This window comes from Mytilus californianus, unplaced genomic scaffold (assembly GCF_021869535.1).
Source record: "Mytilus californianus isolate M0D057914Y unplaced genomic scaffold, xbMytCali1.0.p SCAF_14, whole genome shotgun sequence".
In the NCBI taxonomy this organism is placed as follows: Eukaryota; Metazoa; Mollusca; class Bivalvia; order Mytilida; family Mytilidae; genus Mytilus; species Mytilus californianus.
The window spans coordinates 6,748,030-6,769,320 of NW_026262626.1; the positions used below are offsets into that span (position 1 = coordinate 6,748,030).

General features: G+C 31.9%; 1 protein-coding gene and 1 long non-coding RNA gene across 2 annotated transcripts; one reads left to right on the forward strand and one right to left on the reverse strand.

Moving 5' to 3' along the window:
• Window positions 1–150: 150 nt before the first annotated feature.
• LOC127724103 (ras-associated and pleckstrin homology domains-containing protein 1-like) lies at window positions 151–20,797 on the forward strand. The gene is made up of 3 exons (XM_052230963.1): window positions 151–818; window positions 18,034–18,138; window positions 19,686–20,797. Exons 1-3 carry the CDS (start codon window positions 393–395, stop codon window positions 19,890–19,892), a joined length of 738 nt encoding a protein of 245 aa, XP_052086923.1. The 5' UTR covers window positions 151–392; the 3' UTR covers window positions 19,893–20,797.
• Window positions 1,236–7,269, reverse strand: LOC127724109 (uncharacterized). The gene is made up of 2 exons (XR_007992361.1): window positions 7,000–7,269; window positions 1,236–6,096 (listed from the first exon to the last, which is right to left on the reverse strand). It is a non-coding gene; the product is annotated as an uncharacterized LOC127724109 (long non-coding RNA).
• Window positions 20,798–21,291: the final 494 nt, after the last annotated feature.

A 21,291-nucleotide genomic window follows, 5' to 3' on the forward strand; every position in this document is an offset into this window, starting at 1 on the left:
TTAATAAACCGTGATGATCCTAAAAAATTGGATTCAAAAGATCACTTCACGCAATTAAACAATATAATATAAAGATCCAATTAATAGATTTAAAAACAAACGAGGGGTTACCATGAATCAACAATAAACGTGTAGACTTAAAGCGCTTTTCATATTCGTTTACATGTGATATGGGCTTTTGCTAAGAATGTATGTAAATAATAAATCATGACTGTTTGTACTTTAATATAAACAAAAATTAAGAGGTATAGATCCAAATGATTACCTGCTTGTGACGTAGAGAAAGTGACAGTATATTTCAAACTTACAAACTGCTATTTAAAGCTGGTTACTAAGGAAAAAGCCTTTCACTGACGGATTCAGTATTAATAGCTACGAAAGTGTAGAGAAAAATGCCAAGATCTGAAGAAACAAATGTTAAATCCGTTACTCGAAATAGCTATCGAGATAGAAAACCTATTGGGTATGTTACGATAGAACAAGCAGTTGATGAAAAGACTTTTCAAAGACTAACATATATAGACTCCCGACAGGAATATGTAGTTCAACGTCATTCACCGCGAAACGTCGGTTGTCAGATGAACACAAATTACGAGATACTACTATCAAGACGCACCTCTCCTCCGACTCCAACACCGCCACCATCACCACCACCGCCACAGCCGTCACCGCCAGCACAGTGCGACGTCGGTTGTCAGATGACCACAAATTATGTGATACTACTATCAAAGCGCATCCCTCCGCCTCCGCCACCACCACCACTTCCACCGCCACCACCACCACCGCCACCACCACCAACGCCACCACCTACTAAAAAGGTAATTATTTACTTCTTATTTGACTGATGTCGAAAAAATCTGTATGAAGAGTCCTTTCATTCATATTGTAAAGACTACAAAGATCATACGGATATAGATCAAACAATACTTACTCTCATTTTCTAATGTCGTCCTTTTGAATTACATGAATCTATTCAATATTTTCGGGCTGATAATTTCATTTTCTGGGTTCTGTTATTCAACTTGTCGTTAAACTTATCATATGATTAACTTTATCGAGCCGTTCAAACTTAATCGCATGATCAGTAAAAACAATGATTTAATTTTGTTGTTCAACTTTTATCATTGTATTATTTAATCACTTTATTGCATATTCAATTTGTGCAATAAATATACAATTATAGATTTGTTTTGTTTCATTCCTTCGCCAGAATAATATAAACAACAAACAATTGAAATTTGGCTTATTATTTGTCATGGCATTTATTCAACAATATTCAACAATATCAACCAACAAACAACCAACATCAACAAACTGGCCAACAAGTTAAAACTTGATGACAATTGGTCACTGAAGGTAAAACCAACAGTAAATGCATAATAATTTCTAGCTGCTGGGCAGATCCATAACAGCTCGATGAACAATATTTGAATAAATCACTGCCAGTTGAATTAATGTGATGATGACATCCAACGCACTTTCCATATAGAACGTAATGCCATGACGATAGACATTTTTTTTTTTTTTATTATTACTGCAAATTTCTTGAATATTCAGGTTTCATTGAATCTGCCGATGAATGTTGAAACGTCCGACATTTTTGATGATATATGACAATCTAATTGAAATATTCAATACATGTGGATCTGTTTACCATGTAATCTGAAAAATAAACTTAAAACAGCAGCAATTTTGTTTATTAAAGGGAGGGAGGGTGGGTTGTGCAATTCTGTTGAGAAATAATCATTGAATGAAAATTGAGCGGGAACACGTGTTTATATATGACAAAAGTCCACGAGGCGCTTCAAAGCATATTCTTTCGTATGTTTAAATATATGGTTGTAAAGATTTAAATGGCAAACCGTAAACAATGGACTGACTGTACAATCGAAACTCAATAAACAAATACATGTATTTTGAATGCAATAAATCAATTTAATTATTAGATCATTAAATTTTATTATTGCATATTCAATTTGTGCAATAAATATACAATTATAGATTTGTTTTGTTTCATTCCTTCGCCAGAATAATATAAACAACAAACAATTGAAATTTGGCTTATTATTTGTCATGGCATTTATTCAACAATATTCAACAATATCAACCAACAAACAACCAACATCAACAAACTGGCCAACAAGTTAAAACTTGATGACAATTGGTCACTGAAGGTAAAACCAACAGTAAATGCATAATAATTTCTAGCTGCTGGGCAGATCCATAACAGCTCGATGAACAATATTTGAATAAATCACTGCCAAAATTGGCATTTTATTGAACTCTCAATCAAATGCTAATCCGCCATGACAATTGAATAAGCAGCATAAATTAAACGAAAATATATCAACTAGTTGTTATTCATTTCAACATACAACAAATATAAACAAACATCATTCATGCATCGGATAAACAGAATTATTTGGTATATTATCAAATTGTTCTAAAGCAGTTTGAAAAGAATTCAAAACTATATCATTGCCAATAAACGATAAATGTACTCCATCATGACTAACCAAAGATAAGAGTTTGACTTCAAAATCAGAATGAATTATAGTGTAACCCCCAGTTTAATTAAATGTGATTGAACTCCCCTATTTGTACGTTTCCTGGTTGCATCCATTGCTTTTAAATCTTTTGAACATCTTCATTTCAACCTTGGTAATATGCTTGAAAAAATAATTTAACTTCCATTCACCATACGTCCAACTATATCTAGCATAAATTAAATATAAAATAAATTTTTTTGCACAGTTTACAAGTCTAATTTCATTGCCACCACAGTGAAGCAAAACAGCATCTGGTAAACCCCCACCATGTATCACATTCTCTTCTATTGGTACAAAATTATATAGTGACATACCGGACATTCCTGCCCACATCAACTTGTATGTAACTGTAAGTTATCTGCAAATGTTTTGACAACACAATGTTCATCATCATTATCATTTGAAGACAACATTAAACTTGTCGAACAACCAATTTGATCCTTCTTAGAAGACATAATTGTAACAAAAACTTTAGAACTAATATCATCAAATTTAATATCTGAATTTTTTTAAACATGATCATCAGTTTTGTGATTTCTCTAATTCTCATAAATCCAAAAAAGGCTTAAGCAAATCCTCCCCTAAACATTTACAAACATTGAAGAATTAATTCAAGTTGTTTTAATACATCAACAGTAATAGGTTTTCTTTTACTTTTTTACCTTTTAACATTATTTTCAAAATAAATGATTTGCTATAATCATTTCAATTATTTATTTTCAACTTATGATTTATTCCTGATAGATATGTTTTTGAAGGTTATAGGAATAACTATTTATGAAAGCTATGTAATTTAATTGTATGATTAACAAGAGGTGGCCAACTTTCCTCTATTCGAAAACAGGTCAGAAATTTATGAATGAATAGATGCATTTTCATACACATCCATTGTATTTGAAGAAACAGATTGCCTTAAAAGTTTATTCACTTCATCTTTAAAAGGTTCCAGAACTCCACTGGAATTGGATGTGGAAAATCGCTGTCAAGTGGTGCAGACATTGAAATTTCTGAAAATTTGCACGAGATAATGCATCAGCAATTGCATTGTCCTTTGACAAAATGTGAACAGCTTTAAACTGAAAATTACCAATTAGTGAACAGTGAATAATTAAACTAAAAACGGACGAAACTAGTTAATATTTTCTTGACATTTTGTTTAAAACATTCACTACTGCCAGGTTATCAATGGGAAAAAGTATGTTTCTTGTATAATTTATCAAACCAGTGTTATTGGAATGATTTCAAAATATGTTATATCTTCAATTATTTCTGAACTATTACATTCTTTATGCCACTCAATTGAGCATTAATATAAATTGCACACCCTTTACCTTATTCACCAGCAGTATCTGTATATAGTTCAAAATAAAAATTTGATATCCATCCTATATCATTTAAATACGAAATCCTATTATACTGTTCCAAAAATAATTTCTATATCAATAGATAAAAGTGAAACGGATTTGACACTTTGTCCATGGTCGAATACAACTAAACGCTCTTCCATCAGGTATAGCCTTCGTGCAGAAAACTAATGAACCACATATTGACTGCAATTCTTTTAACGTTACTTTTTTCATGGCTTATAAATTATTAATTCTGTTTAAAATTTCTTCAATCTTTTCATGTGGAATTTAAACAAGCATATTAACAGTATCAATTGTAAGACCCAGATATTCAATCAGTGTAGTTGGACCTTCATTTTTTTTTTTTGCAAGTGAGACTACAATATCTTTGCAAATTTCATCATTCTGAAACATCAGTTGTTCACATTCATCAGAATCTGATTAGCCAACAATATTAAAATTCTACCAAATAGTGGTCTATATTATTTAAACCAGACTTATTTTTAAAACCAATTCAAAAAGGCTAAAAACTTCTCAAATTTAGCATATGAAATTGAGCAGCCCAATGTCATTGCCTCGTCTATGTAGTATTCATTTACAATTTTAAAACCAAATTAGTCAAAATCTCATGTATAAACCGGAAGTAATCAACAGCATTATCAAATGAAGAATATTTAACAGAGGTAAACCTTTCATCGATGAAGTCGTTAACGCTGCTCAATGGCTGATATGATAAATGGGTAATCAGACGAAAAACCTGTTTTTTTTTTTATTTATTTATTTTTTTTTTTTTTTTTTTTTTTTTTTTTTTTTTTAACTAATCCAATAGGAGAATATCTAAGATTAGATATTGGTCTCTTACAAAGAGCACCTGCTATTCTTCATAACGATATTTCAGATTCAATCTTACATCTAGCTCCAATAGGATTTGTCAAAAAAGATTTTAATTTTTTGATTCAAGTGGAAATCTTGGTCAATTATGATTCAATCTAAATCCAAATTTAAAACCAATAAACAAAATTTGTTTGTCCTGTTCATTAGGATAATCTTAATTGTTCAATATTAAAGATGAATGTCTCTTCTTCCAAATATCATATTTATCCTTTGACAATTCTGAAAGAAAAGTTAACTATATGTCATTTGATTAAATCTAGGGACGAAATACCTTGTGTTTATTGGTGACCTATATCTATTTGTTGAACAAATGAAGGCCTGTTTTGTCGAAACTGGTTAGACATATGAGATCTATTTTGGATAAACACAGGTGGCATCAATGATCCCTTATGATAACCTTGGTTACTTTGTAAGCTATCAAATCTAACACATAAGACTGGATGTTGTAATGAACATTTCATACAGTTATGTCTGTAAAACACTTGAGATTTCTGACAATAACCTTTAAAGTTATAGTCATAACAATGTTTTTGTAAGTTAGCCTGGCAGACTACAGGATTAGGTGTGCCTTGCGATCCCTTTACAATGAATTTCAACCAAAGAAAGCCATCAATCTCAGACAAAGATTTAGAGTGTTTTAGTGATACACTTAATCTAAATTTTCTATCATACGGGTAAACTCTGTCAAAATGTGCATCTGATATAAAAACTCTTATGATTAACATGTATGTAAACAAGTCTTGTGTTAAGCCAGCATGTTTTTGAAGAAGTATTTTAGAAAAAAACTGCAAATGCTTCAGTCCATAATTCAATGGTATTTATTGTATTGTCCTTTGAAGGGTAATGAGAAATGACAAGCATTCCATTTTTAACCATTACGCTTTGTTTCTGATCCAAACTACTATAATATTGACTATTTTGTTGAAGAAGAGTACCAAAATCAACATTTTTACAATTCCGAATTTTCTCTATTATTTGCTGAGAAATAATTATGTCAATTTCATTAGAACATGGTATAAACAAAGGACAGTAGTATTTAAAGTATTACCCGGTTGAGCGTGAACTGCCGTAGTTTTCAGTTGTTTCTGAGGTGGAGGTTGATTATTGGGCTCCACAGGTTGATCTGGTTGTTGAAGCTCGGGCGCTGCACGCCTTCTTTTTCCGTGTCTTCCTCTGTTTACCACTCGGACAACTTCCTCAGGAACGGGTACCTGTTCTGGTGCTGGTACTTCACGAGGAGCAGGTCGTTGAACTCCAACGTTGTTTACCCTTGGTCTTAATCTCCGGCTTACTTCATTTCTTCTATTCTTTTATAAAATGAAGTCATTATAAGTATATTGTTTTCATAAATATATAAAGATGTTTTAATTTATGAAACATTACATTGATGCCTCGGCTGCATATAGATAAAATGCTCCGTACCTTAAATATATACTATTATAAATGTGTATATAATGTACGTCTCTTAAGACATCTATAAGTGTATAATAACCAGCAGTAATTTGAACGGCAGTTGTAAATGCCATTACATTTGTAAGAATCGTGTGTTCCATAACATCATAACAGGAATAATATCATTATCAATTTATTGAATCAAATTTAAAGAAAGCTTTATATGCACAATAACATGCAGCAAACTAAACAGCAGTTGTATTTATAATTAAATAAATGCCGTCACATTTGTAATAATCGGGCCTTCCGTAACTTGAATAACCGGTATTTCAGTGTCAATTTAGTACCTGAATTATGTGCAGGTAAAGAACATAAATTAAAATAATGTAACTAAGCGTATAATTGTCAGCAAGCCTACACAAGTATTCCATAGCTAATTATACATGAGCATATTTATTGCTACTATGGTAAAATATAAAAAACAAAAACTTACCGATAGAACTGTGAATTAAATGCAAGAACCATAAGTAAATGAAAATGAATGGTCATAAATAAGCACATATATATATATATAAATCTAATTAAAGTGACATTAAACAATTCATTAATTTAATAATGAACGTGATGAGAAACATATAATTATACGAACACATGCGAACACGTGTTAAACTTAAAGTTACCCGTTTTACTTTATCGTCACAGAATTTCAACTCACAGGTAAAAAAGGTTTGCTCTGTAAATATAAACCAAATTATTATAGTAAATTAAAATGAATAAAAGGAAACATATCTAAAGTATAACGGATAAACTTAACCAACTTATCTTATTTACGCTCTGGTCCTATCCTTGTGCAATTCTGTTGAGAAATAATCATTGAATGAAAATTGAGCGGGAACACGTGTTTATATATGACAAAAGTCCACGAGGCGCTTCAAAGCATATTCTTTCGTATGTTTAAATATATGGTTGTAAAGATTTAAATGGCAAACCGTAAACAATGGACTGACTGTACAATCGAAACTCAATAAACAAATACATGTATTTTGAATGCAATAAATCAATTTAATTATTAGATCATTAAATTTTATTATTAGTTTTTAGTTATCATTCGATTAATTTGGAAACAAGTGATTCCCACAATGCATTGTAAAACGGTACTCATTACTTCTTTTTTTTATTTTACCTAGTTTTTGGGTGTCAAATATTATTGAATGTAAAATTTTTAAACATGTTCATATTTTAATGGTAACATATTACTATTTTAGTTTAATACAAAAAGTAAAATCACAAAAATTTTTAACTCCCAGGAAAATTCAAAATGGTAAGTCCATAATCAAATGGCAAAATTAAAAGCTCAAACACATCAAACGAATGGATAACACATATTCCTGACTTTGTACAATTGTCTGTTTGAGTTAAAAAAAAAAAAAAAGTGAAACGTGCTCTGAAGGGAAATTTTTCAGTAAATGCAGAAATTAACACATACTTTTTAACAGAATATGCTTAAGTATACATTTTGCAATAATAAACATTTGCATTACGGCCATGACTAGGGACAGAGTTCTTCTATTGTTTGTTCACATATCTTCTATCTGAAATGATGGGTTCGGATGGTAGAAAAATACCCAACAAATTGCATTCAACATATTCAATGAGTAAAATAAATTTTTATAAGAAAAAGTTTCAATCATTGTTTAAAATAATTTTACTGTGCAGCATGTGACTGTTCCAAATCGTTGGTTGCATAACAATGTACCCTTATTGAATTTTCATAGAATTTGATATTGATAGCAGATAACTTGAAGTCTTTGTTTAATTGATGTTTCCACATGATAATTCCTTCAAAAACCTGTAATTTCTGTAATTAATGTAGTACAACTCTCTACAGAGTTATTAACGCTTTTTGTTTTATTAATGACGAAATCGTCGTAACGTAAAATCATTGGAATGTAATCTCTGTTTACGCTTTGGCAAAGACGTCTGCATTTCTATCAAGTAGGACATGCCAAGTTAACTTTTTAGATAAATATTACGGATGGTAAAAATTAACTACAGAACTGTGACTGATAACATTCATTGTAATGCATACGGCACAAGGAGACACAATGTGACAATTTTAATTATTCAATTTTGTAATTGTTATGCCATAATACACAGTGGTTTAATTTGGAAATTAATATTTTTTATTTCAACTGAATTGCGATGTATCGTTATATTTATTAACAATACCCTGAACATTTTTTACAATTTGCAAATAAAAACAATTATTATAAAGAATAAACAAAAGTATAAGACACTTTGACATAACTTGGGTATCCGATATTCAAGCAAGATAGGGTTCATAATAGTAAATAAACAAATAAGTTGTGGTATGATTACCAATGAGACAACTATCCACCGGAGACCAAATGATGTAGAAGTTAACAACTATAGGTCACCGTACGGCTTTCTACAATAAGCAAAACTCATACCGAATAGTAAAAAGTAAAATCACAAAAATACTGAACTCCGAGGAAAATTCAAAAATGAAAGTCCATAATCAAATGGCAAAATTAAAAGCTCAAACACATCAAACGAATGGATAACACATATTCCTGACTTTGTACAATTGTCTGTTTGAGTTAAAAAAAAAAAAGTGAAACGTGCTCTGAAGGGAAATATTTCAGTAAATGCAGAAATTAACATATACTTTTTAACAGAATATGCTTAAGTGTACATTTTGCAATAATAAACATTTGCATTACGGCCATGACTAGGGACAGAGTTCTTCTATTGTTTGTTCACATATCTTCTATCTGAAATGATGGGTTCGGATGGTAGAAAAATACCCAACAAATTGCATTCATCATATTCAATGAGTAAAATTCATTTTTATAAGAAAAAGTTTCAATCATTGTTTAAAATAATTTTACCGAGCAGCATGTGACTGTTCCAAATCGTTGGTTGCATAACAATGTACCCTTATTGAATTTTCATAGAATTTGATATTGATAGCAGATAACTTGAAGTCTTTGTTTAATTGATGTTTCCACATGATAATTCCTTCAAAAACCTGTAATTTCTGTAATTAATGTAGTACAACTCTCTACAGAGTTATTAACGCTTTTTGTTTTATTAATGACGAAATCGTCGTAACGTAAATCGTTGGAATGTAATCTCTGTTTACGCTTTGGCAAAGACGTCTGCATTTCTATCAAGTAGGACATGCCAAGTTGACTTTTTAGATAAATATTACGGATGGTAAAAATTAACTACAGAACTGTGACTGATAACATTCATTGTAATGCATACGGCACAAGAAGACACAATGTGACAATTTTAATTATTCAATTTTGTAATTGTTATGCCATAAAACACAGTGGTTTAATTTGAAAATTAATATTTTTTATTTCAACTGAATTGCGATGTATCGTTATATTTATTAACAATACCCTGAACTTTTTTTACAATTTGCAAATAAAAACAATTATTATAAAGAATAAACAAAAGTATAAGACACTTTGACATAACTTGGGTATCCGATATTCAAGCAAGATAGGGTTCATAATAGTAAATAAACAAATAAGTTGTGGTATGATTACCAATGAGACAACTATCCACCGGAGACCAAATGATGTAGAAGTTAACAACTATAGGTCACCGTACGGCTTTCTACAATAAGCAAAACTCATACCGAATAGTAAAAAGTAAAATCACAAAAATACTGAACTCCGAGGAAAATTCAAAAATGAAAGTCCATAATCAAATGGCAAAATCAAAATCTCAAACACATCAAACGAATGGATAACAACTGTCATACTCCTGACTTTGTACAGGCATTTTCTTATGTAGAAAATGGTGGATTGAACCTGGTTTTATAGCTAGCTAAACCTGTCACTTGTATGACAGTCGCATCAAATTCCATTATATTGACAACGATGCGTGAATAAAACAAACAGACACAATAGGTAAAAATGTCAAAAATAGGGGTACAGCAGTCAACATTGTGTTATCATCTTAATCACTATAAAAACAAACAAATGTAACGAAGATGCACAAAAAGGCATACATCAAATTTAACATCCTCGTTTTGCTTTTTTATTATACGATTTTATTTATCTATGTGAAATCCACCAAGTAAGCAATAAAAGGCCCCGAAATGACAACTTTAAAATAATTCAAACGTGAAACTGAAGAAAGCCTGATTTATGTACACTAGAGGCTCTAAAGAGCCTATGTCGTGTATCTACAACTTTAACGATGCCCACTTTGTAGTAAAAATCATTATTAAAAGGGAATAACTCTATTAAGAGTTAACTGATAATTTCAGTTATGTCGATCACGTTAACCTATTTGTAGATCCTGTCTTGCTGATCATTTTTGTTATTTCAAGTTCATTGAATCTTACATAGTTTTTATGATATTGGCAAAATCGTCATTATAGGGCAATAAATCTAATCTGAAGTCGACTGGATATTTCGGCCATGTTGACTTTTATTTGTAGATCTTTTCTTGTTGATCATATTTGCCTTTGAAAGTTTCTGTCTATCTGTTATAAGTTTCAAGATAATAGTGAAAGAAAATTAAAAATGGTTAAATTCATTCTTAAAAACACAATAACTCCTATAAGATTTATTATGGCAGTTTTGGCGTAAATAAACAAAAGGTAGAGCTCAACATTCTGAACAATTTTGCCCTGTCACATTTTCTCTACTTGAAGCGGTTTTCAAAATAAAAGACATTTAACCCCTATGTTATATTTTTAGCCATGTCGGCCATCTTCATTAGCACGCGAGGTCACCTTTTTTAAACAATGATGATTGTTGACAATCTTGGTTATTTGGCCCAGTAGTTTCCGAGAATATTTTTGTAAAAAATAACAGACGACGACGACGGACGACGGACACTAAGTGATAGGAAAAGATTACTTGGCCTCACAGGCCAGTCGGGCTACAAATCCTGTCGGGATATGTAACGACAAACGAAAACCACTGAAATAAAGTCTCTTGACTTGGGACAGACACATACAAAAAAGATTAAACAAAGAGCAGTTGTTATATGTCTGTCCTTTTTTTATAGTCTCTTTTAAATTTGGGTAAGATTATGCTACAACAGACCGATAACTATGAATAAAACATTTAAGGAATATGTTTATATTTCTGATTTTTAAAAGTTTTTGATGATTTACTTGTGTTCAATCTGAAGTTACCTGTTTTTATATGTCTATGTCAACTGATCGACAATGTGACTTATTGTTTTTTCCTCACTTTCTTCTTTCCTATTATTATTTTTTTCCACCTAGTTTTGTCCGGGCAATCCCTGGGTGTTTAGTGAACCAATCATAATAAATGGTTATCATAATGACGTCTGTTGAATTTTTTCAATGGCCGCAGTAATCATGGAAACGTCAAAAATGTTCAAACTGGATAAAACTTCATGGAAATATTGCCTGGCATACCTAGATGTGCTGACCATATTTAGAAATTCCCAAATGGCCGCCGTTACCATGGAAACCGGGGGATAGTTTACAAAAAAACCCTATTAAAAAAATCTTAAAGTAGCTTTTACTCACTTTACATGATAGGTCAAATACAATGAATCTATGCTACTTCTGTCTTTGAAATTTTGGAACGGTAAATGTTACCATGGAAACATCACAAATACAAAAAAGGCCAAAAAATTTCAAAATGTTCAAAATTTTATCAAACTTTTCAGAAATGTTAACTGGCATGTGGAGAGTTGCTATTGGACTTTGGAATTTTCAAAATGGCTGCCGTTACCATGGAAACAGCAAATATATAAAAAAAAAATCAAAATGCTGCAACCTGGGGATGGGTGACATACGCTTTTGCATGCAAAACTAATTCTAGTTTGTTAATTGCTGTCTGTCTTTGGCACCCCTTTTTGGTCATGTTTGTTTGTTTTAATCGGACTCATAATTTATTCTCCCCCCTTTCCACTTTTGAGACTTTCTCTCTTTTTCAACGATAACACGTGCAACTTCTTGTTTGCAATAAATTCTTTTAATTGCTCTCCCTCATATATATACATGAATCATTTGACACTGGATGTTCAGCAACAACAATCAATTAACTATATCTCCTCTAAAACTACAGTAAAATCGTATTATGTGTTATTTATTTTAACATCATGTATTTTACAATTCTCAACATCCACCTCTGACCATGAAGTCAGTCATTCCATGTAATCATTCACTCCTTTCAATCTGTGGTCAATATACATTTGACTTACTTTTAGTTTGTTTCTTGAATTTCATTACAATTTTATTTAATTGAAGATTTGAATGCTTTTTTTTTGTAATTTTAATGAGTGTAAAAACGAGGAACAAAGCATTTTGTATGGAGCGCCCAAGTTACAAGAAGAAGCATTCAATTCTTAAAATTACATTTTTATTCTACAACCTGCATAGCATAATGAATGTTATCACATTTTTCGTTTATTTTTCCTATGCATGATTTTGACGTTGTCATGCTAGTGATTACTGTAGACTATCCAGGTCCCGACAATTATTTAATTTATATCAAAATAAACAAAATCACATATAACATGCATAGAAATTACAACTTCTTATAGCTATATGAATATTTGTACGTCATTTGTAGCATGATCTTAGATCACCTTCAGTTAAACACGTGTATTACAAATATTTCTCATTTGAAAACTATAACAAAACCAAAATTTCAGATAAAATTCTAAATCCATTAAATTGTTTCACAGAATGACAGAAAGGGATGCCGGTTTTGTGGTCAAGAAAGTTAAATAAAAAAAAAGATATATATATTCATGCTGACATGGCTGAATATTTCTTTATTTTTAACTTCCAATTATGAAACGTGCACGTTTATGTGAATTAATAAAGATAAAACCAATAAAACACCATGAAAAAGAAATGATTTCAAAGGTTTTAGCATGGTTGTTTTTTTCTTTTATAAAAATTACACTGTTAGATAACGATGTCAAAGGAAATAAAAAAGAAGACGTTTAATATAATGGCTATTTATCTTTATCTCAAATGTAACGATCACCTACTAACATATAGTTTCTCCAAGCTCTTTTTTTTGTCAAATTTGATGCCATTTTTATTTTATCATTTCTTAATCGGACCTTGAGCGCTTTACCGAGGAAGCAGTTTTCAGTGTTAAAAATTCAAACATATATTGATGATATGAGTTATTGGGAAGTGTTTGGCTTTCTGAAGGGTACTAGTAATAGGACACCTACCTCTCATCCCACGGGGTATAAGACTTCTTTGAAAAATTCCTGACACTCTGAAATGAGGTTTCCCAAGTGTTTTTGTATATCGTGTCAGCTGAGAGACATGATAATCAGACTTTTTATTGGTTATATACTTAATCACTGACATAAAACACATGTTTGTATTGGATACCTAAACTTCACAAAATTCCGTACAAACAATGGTACATTGCCGGCTCATCTGCATGTTCCACTAAAGAATTGTCCATTAGATTGACTAAAACTCTGTCCGCAGTGAAAGAGGGTCTTCAGAAATACTGTAAAACTGTTTACTCGCGTAGTGGTATTAACCATATGTGGATTCTTAAAAACTCTAAAGACCTTCTCGATAATTTCAAATCTCGGTCTTTTTCTGAAATTAGTTCTCTCAAAACTTTTGATTTTTCAACCTTGTATACCACCATTCCCCATGTGAAATTGAAAAACCGTCTAAAAGAAATAATCCACAATGCTTTTCAACATAAAAATGGTATCATACGCTATAAATTTATTACTTTGGGATACCATAAGGCATATTTTGTTAATAGTGACCAAAAGGGTAAAACATGCTACACAGAGGAACAAGTGATCAGTATGTTGGAGTTTCTTATTGACAACATATTTGTTGAATTTGGAGGTAGACTTTTTCAACAAATTGTCGGCATTTCTATAGGAACGAACTGTGCGCCTCTCCTTACCAACCTCTTCTTATTTTCATATGAACATGAGTTCCCTCGGACACTTTTCAAAAACAAGAAGATCAAAGAAGCCAGGTTATTTAATTTCACTTTCAGATATATTGATGATGTTCGTTCCATTAACAATCCGAACTTTTCTGATTGGGTTCCATTAATATATCCCCCAAAACTAGAAATTAAAGAAAGAACAGACACGGCTTCCTCCGCCTCATTTTTAGACTTATACCCCGAATTTAACATACACAGTCATCTCAGTACAAGAATCTATGACAAACGAGACGATTTTAATTTTGAAATTATCAATTTCCCCCACCTAAATAGCAATATACCAACTTCACCTGCATATTGGATATGCATTTCCCAACTTATACGGTATTCAAGAGCTTGCAGCTCCTACTCGACTTTATAAAACGTCACCAGTGTCTGAGCAGAAAGTTGATGAACCAGGGGTATGTCAATGAACGTCTCGTCCTTTTTCTAAAAAAGGTTCATCGGAAGGTACCAAGACCTTGTTGATAAATATTCCGTATCAACTTCACAAATAATACACGATGGTCTTGAAGTATAGATTCTGTGTACTGACGTTGTTTATCATCTTAATAACGTGTTATAGTATTCTTTTATTTGTCTTTACTTATATTACTTTTACTGTTAAGTCTGTTGTTTGTGATATCCATTTGTTAAGTCTGTTTTTTGTGATATCCATTTGTTAAGTCTGTTTTTTGTGATATCCATTTGACGTGACTCTGTACTTATGTATCCATTCATACTTTGAACGACAGAATTATATTATTTTATTAATATTACTTTTACTATTAAGTCTGTTTTTGGTGATATCCATTTGACTTGACTCTGTACTTATGTATCTCGTCATACTTTGAACGACAAAATTATTTTATATCTACCTGTGTGACGTCAAACGCGCGATTATATGCCAGTACTTAAAATCTTCCATCCTTTATGGGTGGATTTTGCATAGATAAATAAAATCGTATAATAAAAAAGCAAAATGAGGATGTTACATTTGATGTCTTTTTGTGCTTCTTTGTTACATTTGTTTGTTTTATAGTGATTAAAATGATAACACAATGTTGACTGCTGTACCCCTTTTTTGACATTTTTACCTTTTGTGTCTGTTTGTTTTGTTCACGCATCGTTGTCAATATAATGGAATTTGATGCGACTGTCATACAAGTGAGAGGTGTAGCTAGCAATTAAACCAGGTTCAATCCACCATTTTCTACATAAGAAAATGCCTGTACTAAGTCAGGAATATGACAGTTGTTAACCATTCGTTTGATGTGTTTGAGCTTTTGAATTTGCCATTTAATCATGGACTTTGCTTTTTGAATTTTCCTTGGAGTTCAGTATTTTTGTGATTTAACTTTTTACTGTATTTATAAAAAAGAAGATGTGGTATGATTGCCAATGAGACAACTATTCACAAGAGACCAAATGACACAGAAATTAACAACTATAGGTCAACTTCCGGCCTTCAACAATGAGCAAAGTCCATACCGCATAGTCAGCTATAAAAGGCCCTGTAGTATATTTTCATTATAGAAATGTGGTTCCTCGTCGAGCTCATACTCATAGTGTATACTAAATGGAAATAAATATATATGATGAAATATAACTACTCAAAAATAATAATATCCTATGATCTGAGCTCTAAAATTTACCTTTGTGAGCTGTAAGGTCAATGGCGCTACTAAATGTGCTAATATTTGAATTTAGAAAAACGGGGAAATTAGCAAATAAAGGCAACAGTAGTATACCGGTGTTCAAAAGTCATAAATCGAGTGAGAGAAAACAAATCCGGGTTACAAACTAAAACCGAGGGAAACACATCAACTTTAAGAGGAAAACAAAGGAACAACAGGAACACTGAAGTGCAACAAAAACAAACGCCAACATACTAAACGAACTATTTGATAACAACTGCCATATTCCTGACTTGGTACAGGACATTTCAAGAAACAAAATGGTGGGTTGAACCTGGTTTAATGGCTAGCCAAACCTCCCGCTTTATGACAATGTTAAATAATATCGCTGAAACGACAACACTACGTGTCAGAAATACAGCACAAACACACGCAAGAACATTCATCACAGAGAAATGAACAAACACATAACATAATAGTCGACACAACATGCAAACCGCACTGTGACGCGCTTACGTAATTAACATGCAATCTCAAACTTTATACAATTATTTTCACAATACTCGTCCAAACAATTGTCATGACAATGATGTCATAGAAAGGCAATTTTATAATTATTTGGACTACAAACGATAATACATAACAGATTATCCAACCGAAACCATAACAGAAACACATCACAAATAAATACATGAATGTTGGATGTACAAAGACTTGCTTTGGAAATCACTGTGCATAATGCTATGGTAACATTTATTATTTACAAAAGCTGGTTCGTCATAATTTATTGAATGAATCTACACAATAATGGACCCTTCTGTACAATCAACAGTGCTCGGAAAACAGGGACATAAACACAAAATAAAACCAGCCGAAATGTGCAATTTTTTCTGTTATCAGATTACCATTACATGTATTCGTCCAATCATTCGCCTTTTCTTGACTAATCCCTTTCCAATTTATATTTTAACTCAACTCATAACACATTTATTGTGTTTCTTTCAAATTAAAGGCGCTTTCATAGCTATTCATTACTAAAAATCCCTTTCTAGGGGATAAATACCTTTAAAAGGTCTCACTTTTCGAGCAAACATTGACACAGCAGCCTTATTGTATATTTTTATCGCATGACTAATATCAAATACACCTTCACGAGGTGGATTAGATTTAATGACAGCTTTTTCATTTCTAACACAGTGCTAACATTAATGACAAGTTGAACATCACACTAATCATATAAATATGTTTATGCAAATGATTAAGAAATTAAACGACTCGTTAGCACTAACAAAAAGTTGAACAAATGATCCTGGAGTTTTGAAAAGTGAAAACTGAATCGTTTTAGAAAATGGGAAAATTAAAAAAACAAACAGGACAAGTCAATACATATTTAATCACCCAAAGTCATATGTTGCAGGACCATGTTGTAGTAGTTTTATTCTGTAGCTGTTGTTACTGATATAAAACTAACCTAAGAAACAATGAAATCTTTACCAATTTTGTACATCTCTGGGTGAACGTTATATAGATGGGTAAAGTACATAAGTCATTTCAGGACTAATCATACGAGTACACTGTCAGTAAATTACTCTTCCTTTTTTCTAATCTTTTAGTATAGAAATTTTTCAAACGGTAGCAAAATGTTAGTATCTTGTAGATTTCCTGTCTTTATAATACTTATAACTTTATGGCATTGTTTACTTAGCAAAAAATTACCCGATGAAACATACAAAAAATTAGCTTCATACAAAACAATACACATTGGTGTGAACAACCGAGTATTCTTTCATGGCACTTTAAAAATAGAAACTTAAACATTTATTGATATGATTTACAAAGCAATGGATATGGATGATATATAAAAGAAACATTAACTTTCTTAGCGTTACATTTCGTGGTTTTGTCTCTAAACTCTATTTCATAGGAATTTGTTTTCATGGTTTCCAGTTTGCGAATGTATTATTCTATGAAGGTTACAATTCAATGGGGTTTAATTTCGGGGATATAATTTATCCTCGAAATAAACAAAATGTAAACCCCAACGAAACTGTCTGCTTTTATATATATATATATATAAAACACATTCTTTGCTATATAAATCGATAGCTTAATACTTGAAAAGATTAGCGTGCAATATTGTCAAATTGTGGTACTATCATGTACTATCATGTTTCAAAGAAATAGATGTTCACAAAGTCTATGCTGAGTGTACAACTTTATTTCTTAACTTCCATCTTTAAAACAATTTAATTTGTAGGGCCAGTTAGTTTATTGTATAGATTTGAGACCACCTACAGAAATATTTGAGCCAAAACCATTTGAGATTGATCCTCCTATCCTACCTAAACAGAAGGTAAAAAAGGTAAGAAATCTAAAAAGATGTGAGACAAATCCCAAAACTACAAATTATAATAAGATAAAAAAAAACAGCATTCAAATAGAATCACGAAACAACGACTAAAATAATTTCTAAATAAGAATGAAAAGAAAGCAATACTATCCTTTATGGAATACATGTCTCACAGATGATCACCGATATATTCCAACTGACGTACATGAAGCAAAAATCTCATCATATTTCCTCGATTTTGGCATCAGCAAATCAAACTCACCACCTAATGTGTGCTTGCCATGAACAGTGCTAGTTGAGCACGATCTGTTTACCCTTCCGGAGCACCTGAGAATACCCGCGATTTCCCTTTGGGTTCGTGTTGCTTAGTCGTAGTTCTTAGTCTACCGTTTTGTAGATCAGGCCAGCATGTTATCACTAGTTAAACAATTTGATCTGAAACGGTCATCAATTTGTTCTGAATAGATCTTAAAAGACTGAACAATTAGTAAATAAGACAATCTTAGTCTTTCAGTCAATGTTAACATAATGAATTGTCTGAAAAACTACACAAAAACGTACCTTATTTTCTGAAAGGTACTATTTTTTTCGCAGTTGATAGTCTTTTCGGCTATATTATTATTTACTTTTTTCCGAATCATTGTTATTTTTTTGTACTCTTTGTATCCACCGCCTACTTTTTTCTAAAGTATTGTATGTTAGTCGTAATATTTTATTCTCTCGGTCGTGTATTGCTACTTCCGTACTCCTTTTGTCTGTGTCATTTAATCGGTTAAATATCTTTCTTACTTTTGACGATCAGTAATACAAACCTTTCTCAAAGACAAAAAGTAAAAGCATTTGACCAGTGTCAAGTTCACATTAAGATATATTGATTATGACCTCTTGTACCTCATTATCTTTATAAAAATAAGATGTGATATTATTTTCAATATGACAAATACTTACCCGAATATAGCTCAATGTACGACATTCAGCAATGAGCAAACCCTTGACAGTGCAGTGAGTAATAAAAGACCCTAAATGCAACAAAAAATAAAGCTATGATTCAGATAGTCCTTACATCTCATCTATCCAATCTACCCTGACATAATGGGTATAGCTGAAACTAAAAAGTTTTTTTTTTTTCGCTTTACATATCAGAATGTATATGGCTTATGTCATGTAATACAAAGACTAAAACCGTATGGTAAATATGAAACACTAAAAACTCCTACTTGATTGAAAAATGATTTTTAAAGCTTACTTTGTCTCTGTATATTTTACTAGTACACATTTTTATTTATGGGCCAGCTGAGGACCACCTCCGGTCGCGGGATTTTCTCGCTGCGTTAAAGACCTATTGGTGGCCTTCGGTTGTTATCTGCTCATTGACCGGGTTGTTGTCTCTTTGGCATATTCCCCATTTACATTCTCAATTTTATTTACACAGACGATCTATAAATCAATCTCAAAATGCGAAGCAAAGTGTCAAAAAAAATATTTTTGTTTAATTGAAAACACTTTAAACTATCGCTTTTATTATTCCCGCCATAACGATTCATTGTCATTATTTCAGAAAAAAAATTGACGATTATATAGTCACAGTTGGTGGCGGATGGAATAAAATGAACGACTATATGGAAAGACATGAACCTGTGAAGAGATTCGTTTACGAAAGAGAGCAATTAAAAAACTCCGATTTACCCGAAAAAAAGAAAAAGTACTATGGATTCAAATCCATTTATAAGTCACCTGGATACAGAAAAGCTCATCGTATTTTATAAATTAAAAACTTTTTTCCGGATATATAATAATTGACGTACATTTATGTAAAGTAACTTATTTATGTTATTGTCAAAAGTCTAATATCCAGCCCCCCAAGGGTGACTGGGGAATAGAAGTATGGTCACCATTGGTCTTCCTCCGACCGGCAGTAAAACCCGTGCTAAAGTGGGGCGTCCGTTTGGCTGTGCGGGATGTACAAATTTGCAGCCACGTCCGGTCAGAATGGGGACGTTAAATCCGATGCCTCGTGTAAAGAGAGTGCCACGCTCTTTGCACGTTAAGAACCTTTGCAACAACTCTTTGAGGGGTCCGTAGGTGACCTGTTGCAAGGCTAAATGTCTGTCCCTATCCAATATACCCTCATTTCCCGTGGCAGTCTAAATTTCTCCGACCTCAATCCCAGACGCCTATATTACAGAACCTACCTATTGTATTTATTGTTAATTTGTTCTCGTCCTGAATATGCATGAAATATTTGCCACTGGACGTTAAGCAACCAACAATCAATCAATCATCTAATATCCAGACCGATGCTAGTTAGTCCCCTATTGTACCATATGCGCTGTGTCTACTAGTCAGAACTAGTATACCTAGAATGCTATTTTTATATTAAAAATGTGTATTTTATAACTATGTACTTTTATTAAAACTTAGGGATGGTCATATATGGTTTATGTTGAACTGGTGTTATATGTTTTGCTTTTTATGCTCCCAGATAGTTAAAGTTATTAACATTCCTCAATTTTCAAGAAAAAATGCTTATTGTAAATTAATGTTATCTATCGAAAAAGATTCAGATCACATAAGACACCATGATTCTGCAGGGGAGACATTTTAGTTTCTGATTTTAATATGCGAGCTTTGTTATGAGTTTTCAGTATTTGAAATAAAAATGAGAATTCTTTTCTCGAGATGTATTTATTTCAACAACGATGTTCAAACAATATCACAAAAAGCTTGGATGTTCTTCCTGGTGGTCTTTAAACAATGTTGCTGAAATCTAGTGTTCATTAAATGCAAATTAAACCGTTTTCATCTTCATAATACATACAATTAAGGATAAAGATAAAAATCGAAATTGCAATACAAATGGGTAAGAAATATAAATCCATAAAGAAGGCGAACTGGTAGGACCTCAAATTAAAAAAAAAGAATGCACACGTCAGTTGGCCATTTTTCCCAAATAATTACAAGGAGGAAGTCTGTTATTTATATATTATGGACAATATACTGCATCAATTGCGATAAAAATCAAAATTAAGAATATAGAGGACAATACGCAACTGACACAAATACAAAAAGGAAAACGGAAACTACCTACACTATACCGACAGTAGTTTTAACGACTGTTGTGAGTGTACGACATCGTCTATAGAAATGCGCTTTGGACACATGGAA

Excerpts from the sequence above, each read along its gene's own strand:
- LOC127724103 (XM_052230963.1), top strand. The coding sequence starts at position 393 with ATGCCAAGATCTGAAGAAACAAATGTTAAATCCGTTACTCGAAATAGC. Across the intron at positions 819-18,033 it reads CGCCACCACCTACTAAAAAG|GGCCAGTTAGTTTATTGTAT; the intron begins GTAATTATTTAC and ends TTTAATTTGTAG. Across the intron at positions 18,139-19,685 it reads CTAAACAGAAGGTAAAAAAG|AAAAAAATTGACGATTATAT; the intron begins GTAAGAAATCTA and ends CATTATTTCAGA.